The following is a 9,876-nucleotide window of genomic DNA, read 5'->3' on the forward strand; positions in this document are numbered from 1 at the left end:
GCTAGTCAGCGCACAGACACGAGCTGTGTCAGACTGTACTTGTTGTAGACCACCTCCTTCCGATGCTGGACCAAGAGGATCACGAGTGACACAACAGTGCAATACACTGTTGACAATACACTGTCTCACAGTGCTGCCATATCTCTGATAATCACACCCAAACACACATACACACAAGCTGAATAAACACACAGTGCACAGTTAGTGCACACTATGAAACACAAAAAGAGGGAAAATCAGAACCTTGCTGAGATCATTCTAGAAGGCCCCATCCTTACATCTTAAATAAATGTGCCTTTTGATTTAATTAATCAATAATCATTTCCAAGTAAGTACGTACGTAAAGTACTCTTTTATTTGAGTAATTTATTTCTGCTAATGTGCATATTTTAATATGTATTTCTGAGTTGACAGTAATTAATGAAAAATATTACCTGTTTATTTATTTATGGAGATATTTATTCTGATTCTTTATTTATTTTTGGAAACGGGTTTTTATTTTCTGTGCTGTCTTACTTCTCTGACTTTGTGCCAATGTGCTGCTTTGAGGTGTTACATATCGTGGGTTTGTATCATTAATTAAACCCTCACTCTATATTTTAATGAAATGTTTGCTCTCTCAATATTGTGTGCATGTTTTTACTCCTAAGAAGTTAAAGCAAGAGTAACCTCTATGATGTACTGTATATCATGTTAGACCTGTCAAATCCGTCAACACTTGCACAAGTTACTGTCTATCGGCACAAGAGGCAAAAACTAAATGCTTCAATCAATAATCCTTTAACATGCCTGGAGGCTTTGGCATGAACGTTTCCCTGGAGAGACTAACAGTGTAAGCATTTCTCATTATATGAGGTCTTCTGTTTTAGTGTACCTTAAGGCTTTAGCCTCAGTGTTTGTGAATGACTGCATACACTAAACACCAGCCATGACTGCCCACTAGGTGGTGACAGTGGGCTCTCATACTGTAGGGCTAAAAATTCTCAATGAATGTAATGACTTAAAGCAGCAGTACATAGTTTTGGTCTAAAAACTTGTGAGCTACCCAGAGCCTTGCTGGCATTGCTATGGTCTATTGGCAATACAGTCTGCAATTTTGTGCTGTGAAAGGTTTTCTATCATTTTCGTGATGTGTTCCACGAAACACCACAAACTATAAAGTACATAATCCTGGATAGCTGGTGGGGACGTCACATCAAAATGCCAAAACTAGTTCCCTGGTAAAAGCATATTTTAAAAAGTGGCAAATTGGTGTATAGTGTTACTAAGAAACAAACCAACATAATGCCGCATGGTATTATGATGACACATCATATGGATACAATGAAACTTGGAAATAATCTCTTAAAAAACATATTCTTGTATTTTAGAACAACATTACACATAACATCACACAAGGCATGTGGTCCACACTTTCTCCACCCAGTTGCATCCAGTGGTCCAGTTTCTTCTGCTTTAACCACCTGCAGCCTGGACGCACAATAGTGTTTGGCAGCAGTATTTCTTAACTTGTGATCGCGTGCTGCCTCTTGTGTTTGAGAATCTCGGTGGACGTGAGGGTCAAGTCCTTGTCGCAGATATCACAGTGGTAGAGGCGAGTCAGGGAAGAGGAAGACGACGCAGCGGCCTTCTCACTTTCACACTCTGGGGAGAGATTGGGTTGAGAATCATATCTGGACAAGCAGGACGGCACATCGGTCATCTACACTTCAGCTTATTCATTTAAACCACAGCATTCTGTTACTGTTCATTCATTTGATGTTATGTAATTCTGCAGTAATGTCAACACGGAAAAAACACACACACACACACACACACACACCCTCGTCCTCCTGCGCAGTCTGCTCCTCTGGGGGTTTGCAGGTGGTCTGGTGCTTCATGCGTTCCAGTGGTGTGAAGGGCATGTAGAGGGCGCAGTACGGGCAGGTCCAAAACGTGCGCAGACACTCACTGTAAAGGTCAGTCGGGTCCTGCCACCAACAACACAAAAGCAAAGGCAACGTTACATGTGTCCTTTGTTCCTGCTGGCTACCACCCAGAAGCAGAGACAGGACCACTTACGCTGAGGCAGTTGTAGGTGAAGTAGCTGCTGACGCGAAGTCCTCCCTTGATGGGGTCAGGCTTGGGCTCCACCCCAGGGAAGACGGAGCTGAGCGCCTGGACGTCCGAAGCAGCCGGGTCCCGCTGGGGCCCCACGTACAGGTTCTGGGCCTGGAGAGATGTGAGGCGCCGCACGCTGTAATTCACCTGAAGAAGAGCAATGTGCTTAGCGTGCTGCATGGTCTTGTGGATAAACAGGCGGCTGGAGAGGAATGAACGGAGCCTCAACAATAACAGCAAGAGAAACCATTTTAAGAGACTGAGTTGAGAGCAATTAGATCTTAGACACAGCTAGCACAGACTCTGAACCAGCACACCTAACTGATGATAAACAATGTCTGTTTTGGGTAGTTGTGAAACTAGTTGATTTCCAAGCTTAATTTGTCTTCCTCCAAGAGATAGGATCACAATGAAATTCAGTTGCCTGATGATTCACAGAAGTGCACTTCAAGTACTCTGAAGATGTACATAATATATTTGTGAGTGACAACCAAAAAGATCATGCTGTTGGTGTGAGGCTGTTTCCAATGGTCCCTGGCCTGGCTCTTCTGGTAGTCTGTGGTGATGAAATTGGTCTACAGCGCAGGCTTGTGCAAAATTCCAGAATTGAATTGAAACTGGCTCTTAAATTCCAATTCAATTCTTGAATTTCACTTGCATTTCAATTGAGGTAGCAAACAGGAAGCAGAATTGCAATTCGAATTGTGCACAACCCTGCAACAGCGTAAAAAATAATCGACTTTAAAATGGCGTTCTCACCTCGGTGTAGAGCAAGAAGCGCACCAGACGATCACCCAGGCGCCCCAGGTCCCGGGCGGATGGCCTGCGCTTGCTGAGCTGAGCCTGCAGGAGGCGCTCCCACTCGGCGCGCAGCTCCAGCGCAGACGAGAGGACGGCCAGGCTCCTCTGCCCGTCCCCCAGACACAGCTCCAGCCAGCCGTCAACCACCAGCCGCGTGCACTCGCCATTACTGTCCAGAGAGTTCGCCACCAAAAGCAGAGCCTGGCAAGGGCCGTTAGCAGTTTACATAACATGACATTCAATTCAATTCACTTACTTCTCAAAATGTGCAATTTTCCAGATTATGCTAAACAGGCACAGGGGAGGATCATTGGCGATCTGGGGTGATTTGTGTCTCACCTGCAGTGCTGGAACTCTGACACAGTTGGACACATATGGCTTGTTGGTCTCCAGCAAAGTGACGAAGGCCAGCAGCTGGTGTCTACTGCTCTGGCCTTTATCTACCCCTGCCAAGAGAAAGTGATTCAGATTAAAAACCAGTGTCAACATGTGTGTGTGATATGTTGAACACAATGTAATGTCCAGATGTTGCAGAAGGTGTGAAAGTGTTTTGATGGTCTCATTTACCAGGCTGGATACTCTCCTGTTCAGGAACTTGCAGCACCTCTGGGTCACTGGCAAACACACTGGTGGGATGGATTACCACCCCTTGCTTGTTTCTTGTGTGGAATATCTGCAAAAACACAAACTCAGACATCTAAGACTGGAACCAGTACATTCTATACTTATCTTGAACTGTTCACCCTAGTGGCTCTCTTAGATACTTGTAGTCAATCATTTTACAGTATCTTCATTCTTTTACATTTTTAAATGGAAATAAGATTCAGTATCTAAGAAAGAAAGAAAGAATCTAAAAACTAAAGCCTGTTGCTGTCCTTGAATCTTATTTTCAGAATTTCAGATCAATTTACCAAATAAAAAGGCACAACTTAAGCTGTATTTGAACAAACTCCCCACATACTGTGCCGGGCTGTCGAAAAAATCACGATAAAAAACAATAGGTTTGTAGTACTGATCCGAGACAGCCCATAACATAATGCTAGATCATAGTCATAGTCAACATGGAGTTACAATGAAGCACCATAACCACATCAAGACTATCCAAATAGATTCTTCAACCAATACTTTGCAATGTTAAGGCGAGTAAATGTTCATAATAAATGAGTCATGTTTATAACTGTGTTACTGAAAGTGCGTCTGTGTAGGTGTGACTGGGCAGACCTGCTCGGAGTCCTTGCGGTTGGCGTTGTGCTCGTCGGGCAAAGCCAGCTGGGGGTAGAGCCCACGGCACAGCAGCAGCTTGAGCAGGGCCTGCTGGCGCGACGAGAGGTCCTGACTGGCACTGGCCACCTCCTGTAGCTGGTCAACATTGTGACGCAGCTTAAATTTCACCTCCTACATGAAGGGAACCGCCAAAAGACACGCACGCACGCACGCACGCTCACACAGACACACGCACGCACGCACGCTCACGCACGCTCACGCACGCACGCACGCACGCACGCACGCACGCACGCACGCACGCACGCACGCACGCACGCACGCACGCACGCACGCACGCACGCACGCACGCACGCACGCACGCACGCACGCACGCACGCACGCACGCACGCACGCACGCACGCACGCACGCACGCACGCACGCACGCACGCACGCACGCACGCACGCACGCACGCACGCACGCACGCACGCACGCACGCACGCACGCACGCACGCACGCACGCACGCACGCACGCACGCACGCACGCACGCACGCACGCACGCACGCACGCACGCACGCACGCACGCACGCACGCACGCACGCACGCACGCACGCACGCACGCACGCACGCACGCACGCACGCACGCACGCACGCACGCACGCACGCACGCACGCACGCACGCACGCACGCACGCACGCACGCACGCACGCACGCACGCACGCACGCACACACACACAGAGAGACAAGACACACACACACACACGCACGCACGCACGCACGCACGCACGCACACACACAGTCACACACACAGTCACACACACAACAATGCATGTAGACCAAAGAATTAGAAATGCACACACGCAATGTACATGTTTCTAAACTATACTCAGTCTATGCATACGTAGTTAATACCTCTAACAGCATCCAAGATGCAGCATTTATTAATTTATAATAGGTCAATAGATGACAAACTGATAGAATACACGATCATGTTATTAGTTAACCACCTACAAAAGCACATGCACACACATACTACACAAAGGGTGTGCCGTACCTTAAACTGTCTGCGCAGGTTGACCATCTCGTACAGTCTCTGCTCTTCCAGGCCACGCCTCCTGCACCACTTCCTGGAGCCACCACCACGCTCACCCTTCACCTGGGAAAACGCAGATCAGGTAAGGCCAAGTGATCACTACACTACAACACCTCAATGCAACACTGGGTGGTCAAATAAGGTTGTTTACTGGAATCCTAGCTGTCTTTCAGCCCTCAGAGAGGAATTCAATGATATTTTCAATGAGGATATCAAAAAGTACAACAGTAGCAAACTACTGTTCACTGCACGGCGGAGATCACTGTAGATTACTGTAGTGCTGAAGACCGACCTGCACCCAGGCGTTGAAGGTGTTGAGGAGAGTGAAGGGGTCTCCATGGTTGCTGTGGAGGGGCTGGCGTGCTGTAGAGCAGTCTGGGTTGTGCTGAGCACTTCGCAAAAATGGAGACTGAACACTAAGTGCTGCTGCAACTGTCAACACCGGCTCCAGCAGATTAAACAGAGACCCCAGCACCAGCATCTTCCCTGAGTACACACACACACACACACACACACACACACACACACACACACACACACACACACACACACACACACACACACACACACACACACACACACACACACACACACACACACACACACACACACACACACACACACACACACACACACACACACACACACATAAAGTATTTGAGGTTGAACCATAACAGCTTGAATGAACCGGTTTCTTTAGAAATACATTTTTGTAACTCATTACAAAAGTGGTTACAGGTTATCAGTTACAGGTAGAGTTTGCGATTCTGATCAGATCCACTACACTTTTTGTCAAAGTCAAAGTGAATTGCTGCTCACTCTCTAGCAGTCTGTTCTGTGTGTGCATGAGTTTGTGCACAGTCCTAGCTCTGTAAATGGGGAAACAACAAGTAGCTTGGACCAAGACAAACCATTTCAGCCAATCAGCATGTTGCTCTGGGAGCACACAAGTACACAAGTGGGAACGTGTGTAACATCAACAACCTCTCACCACTCTGAGAGCCTTTAAATGGACACAATACTCCAGCTCGTTAGGAGTTCAGTCGGCCAAGCTCTTTTATCTACACTTTGAACGGTCAAGATGATGGTATGCGTCCAACTTAGTATATAAGGATGCAAACTGTAATAACTCTCCTCACCAATGACTACGTCCACAGGTAGCTGGGACAGTAGGCTCCCAATGGTGGTGAGCTCTCCGGAGACATCCAATGCCCCTTGCTCTCTCAGGTACGTCATAGCCGTCTGGATACTGGAGGCAGGCGGGGGGTCAATAAAGGAGAAGGAGCACGGGTCACCCAGGCCCATACTCTTCATCTGCAAAACATGCACCAAAAACAAGAACACAACGCAAGTTGCTGATACAAAAGGGATGGACCTATATCAACCATTAATTCATAGTATACATACACATTTATGTTCTGTACTAACAACTTATAATAAGATAATCTGAGCAGTTTCAGAAGAGTTGATCACACTACAGGAAATGTACCTGAAGCACCAGGGAGTCTAGTGCCACCCTGTGGATCTCTGGGACAGGGTAGGGAGCAAAGGCATCATAATCAGACTCGGCGTATAATCGGTAGCAGACCCCGGGCCCAGTGCGGCCCGCTCGACCTTTCCTCTGCTCAGAGCTGGCCCTGCTGATCCAGAACTCCTGCAGACGCTGCATCTTCGCCTTTGGGTCAAAACTCATCTCCTTCACCTTACCTGAGAGGTCGTAGTGGGGTAGAAGCATGTTTTCAACTTTGCAATACACAAGCATTTCATGTGGTTCATTCATAACAGTAGTTCATTCATAATAGTAGTTCATTCATAACAGTAGTTTCTAAACAGAGAATTGAATTAACATTTCAACTCTTCGGAGAGAAATCCTCTGAGCACAACATAGTGTACTAGTACTATAGCCATTTCACTCACCCAAAGGATTTGTTAAATGATTTTACCCCTCCATCCACTAAGACACCCACCTGAATCCACTACAAATCTTACTCCATCAATGGTAACTGAAGTCTCAGCTATGTTCGTGGAGATGATACATTTTCTTACAGCAGGGGGGGCTATATCAAAAACCTAGAAGGGGAAAACACAGAAATGTGTTAAAGGTTTAAGTTACTTTCTATTGCATCAAGATTTACATTTTTATAATCTATATTTATTCCATCCTAAAACAAGTGACACTGTTTGACAAACCTAACAAAAGTACCAGGTGGATAGTTTTTTCTTTGAACTTTCACATTTTAATGTTTCGTGTTCAGAAGTCAAATAGGTCAATTTAAACTGTAAACAAAATGTCAAACAACATTTCTAGATTTAGGCTCAACATGGCCCTTTGGTTTGTTGACAGCACACCTTATCCTGCTGAGCCAGCGAGAGGGTGCTGTGGAGGGGGAGGACGATCCAGCGCTGCGTGTGTGTGGCATACGCCTGGCAGGCCTCTAGCACGGCGGAGATCTCAGCCACGCCGCTGAGGAACAGCAGCAGGTCCCCCCGCTCCTCTGGAGGGTACCGCTGATCAATCCCCTGGAGCACACGCAGAAATGGCCGTGGGTCCAGCTTCTCCGAGCGGGAGACCTGCTCCTCCGGAGGGATGGGCTGATAGATCACCTACCCAAAACACATGCACAGACACCACATTACCTAAATGGCTACAGCTACTCAACAACAGCACTATAATTAAACTGAGATCAATAATGACTATTTTGCAGTAACATACAGAGACATACAGAGACACAGCAAATAGGATGCTTATTCAAAGCTTCAGACATAATGCAGTCAGTTACAAAAGATGGATATATGGCATTCTACATACCTGTATGGGAAAGAGCCTGCCTGGCACCTGCAGCACAGGTGCCCCACGAAAGTACTCAGAAAAGAGCTTGATATTGATGGTGGCAGACATGAGCACCAGTCGTAGATCTGACCTCGCGCCGATGAGCGCTCGCAAGACCCCCAGCAGGAAGTCACAGTGCAGATGCCTCTCGTGCACCTCATCCACTATCAGCACCTGGTACTGACCCAGCAACGGCTCCTGCTGGATCTGCCTCAGCAGCAGCCCCTCAGTCAGAAACAGAAGCTTGGTAGCCAGTGTACGTGTGGTCTCAAAGCGGATCTGGTACCCAACCTACAAGAAAAGAGAGTGGTGAGTGAGATTTCCACAATGAGTTCTTCTGAATGTGAGCCTAATTCATGCTGTAAAAAGTTTCAATATTTTTTATAAATGTTCTGATTTGTTAAGGAACAACTTCATACCTTGGAGCCATACTGGTTCAAACTCTCAAAGCTGACACGTTTGGCGAGGGATATACATGCAATGCGACGTGGCTGTGTGCAGGCAATGTTATTAAATCCAGACGCAAGCAGGTATTGGGGCACCTGGGTGGACTTTCCACAACCTGTGTCCCCTGCCACTACAACCACTGAGTTGGCTTTCACCAGCTCCACAATCCTGTCTCGGTAATGGAAAATAGGTAGATTCCTTTGCTCCTGACGGAGTTTGGCCAGCTTGTTGAAGCTCTGCCTCTGGGTGAAGTCCAGGAAATGTAGTAGGGCCAAGCGGCAGTCTGTGATCTCCTGTTTGCCTGGGCCTGAGGCAGTTTGTCGTTGTCGATGTCCACAACTCTCCAGTTTCTCCTCCACATCCTTGGTGTACACTGATGTGCTGATTCTGTACCGAGCATCATATTCCTTGGGCAATCCCAAGTCTACAGACCCACTCTTACGACTTTTGCTGCACTTTGGGTCAATGTCTTTATTGTCTTTTGACCCTGACATCTGCCTCTTGGCTTTGAACCGCTGGAAACGCTCAAAGAATGCCCAGAAATCTTTGTGCTCTTGACTACCAGCTTGGATGTAGTCATGTTGGCGGAAAAATATTTCATCTAGTTGTGCGCGACACCGAGGGCTGTCCCAGTCCCACCTCTCCTCCCTCTTCTCTGATGCCATCTCATAGATAAGAAGTTTTAACCTACAGAGCTCAGCTAGGCCTACTCATTCAATCCTTCGGGGACATCATCAATCAGGACACATATAACTATCAGACACAGAATCAGCTAGCTTAGCCTACTAGCAGACACAGTGGAGTATATATATTGTCTAACGTGTGTTAAAGTTGCCTAGACGGACAATTTGATTTAAATAATTAAATGAAGTGGTAAGGTTACACAGGGCAGGACCTCCACATTGGCTAGCTAACGTTAGCTCGTTGACTGTATGTTCAGCTTGTTGGCTTGAATTCACTGACCACTGCATACATCACATGATAGCATCATACTCTCGAACTAGTTTAGTTGCTACTGATTTTCCTACCCAGATCAGAAGAAATGGTGGGTCTGCATGTAATTACTTTGTCTAGTAGTGTCCACAAACTTTTGAATTCAAGAAGCTACATCAGTAAGAATTCTTCTTCTCCTCTGATTTGTTTGCAGACTGGTAACTTTAAAGTGCTGTTGCCGCCACCTGCTGGATAACAAATGTCATCGCTAGGGAACCAAATGGCAAAATGTGTTCACATCACTGTTATACTGTCTACAGTATACTTAACCTATTTTATACATAGACTGTATAATATAGGTTCTCATACGCCTGTTTGCACATTCATTCTTGCCACCAACATCCGGGTGGACAGGTGTGCCATGTTATGGTGGAAACAGCAGGTGTGTCACCATTCCCTTACGAAAAGA

The 9,876-nt window shown here is 46.6% G+C and overlaps 1 protein-coding gene across 1 annotated transcript; it reads right to left on the minus strand.

The window, feature by feature from the left end:
• Positions 1 to 1,342: 1,342 nt before the first annotated feature.
• On the minus strand, positions 1,343 to 9,621 carry dhx34 (DEAH (Asp-Glu-Ala-His) box polypeptide 34). Its single transcript, XM_048265179.1, has 15 exons — positions 8,447 to 9,621; positions 8,007 to 8,318; positions 7,547 to 7,801; positions 7,165 to 7,267; positions 6,687 to 6,904; positions 6,337 to 6,511; positions 5,490 to 5,683; positions 5,063 to 5,260; positions 4,123 to 4,296; positions 3,469 to 3,574; positions 3,241 to 3,347; positions 2,860 to 3,102; positions 2,062 to 2,247; positions 1,823 to 1,970; positions 1,343 to 1,644 (listed from the first exon to the last, which is right to left on the minus strand). The coding sequence occupies exons 1-15, from the start codon at positions 9,137 to 9,139 to the stop codon at positions 1,505 to 1,507; spliced, it is 3,252 nt and encodes a 1,083-aa protein (XP_048121136.1). The 5' UTR covers positions 9,140 to 9,621; the 3' UTR covers positions 1,343 to 1,504.
• Between the last annotated feature and the right edge of the window lie 255 nt (positions 9,622 to 9,876).

Source organism: Alosa alosa, chromosome 15 (genome assembly GCF_017589495.1).
Source record: "Alosa alosa isolate M-15738 ecotype Scorff River chromosome 15, AALO_Geno_1.1, whole genome shotgun sequence".
NCBI lineage: Eukaryota > Metazoa > Chordata > Actinopteri > Clupeiformes > Clupeidae > Alosa > Alosa alosa.

Excerpts from the sequence above, each read along its gene's own strand:
- dhx34 (XM_048265179.1), bottom strand. The coding sequence starts at position 9,139 with ATGGCATCAGAGAAGAGGGAGGAGAGGTGGGACTGGGACAGCCCTCGG. Across the intron at positions 5,684-6,336 it reads ACCTGTGGACGTAGTCATTG|GGAAGATGCTGGTGCTGGGG; the intron begins GTGAGGAGAGTT and ends GTGTGTACTCAG. Across the intron at positions 1,971-2,061 it reads TCACCTACAACTGCCTCAGC|GACCCGACTGACCTTTACAG; the intron begins GTAAGTGGTCCT and ends TGTTGGTGGCAG.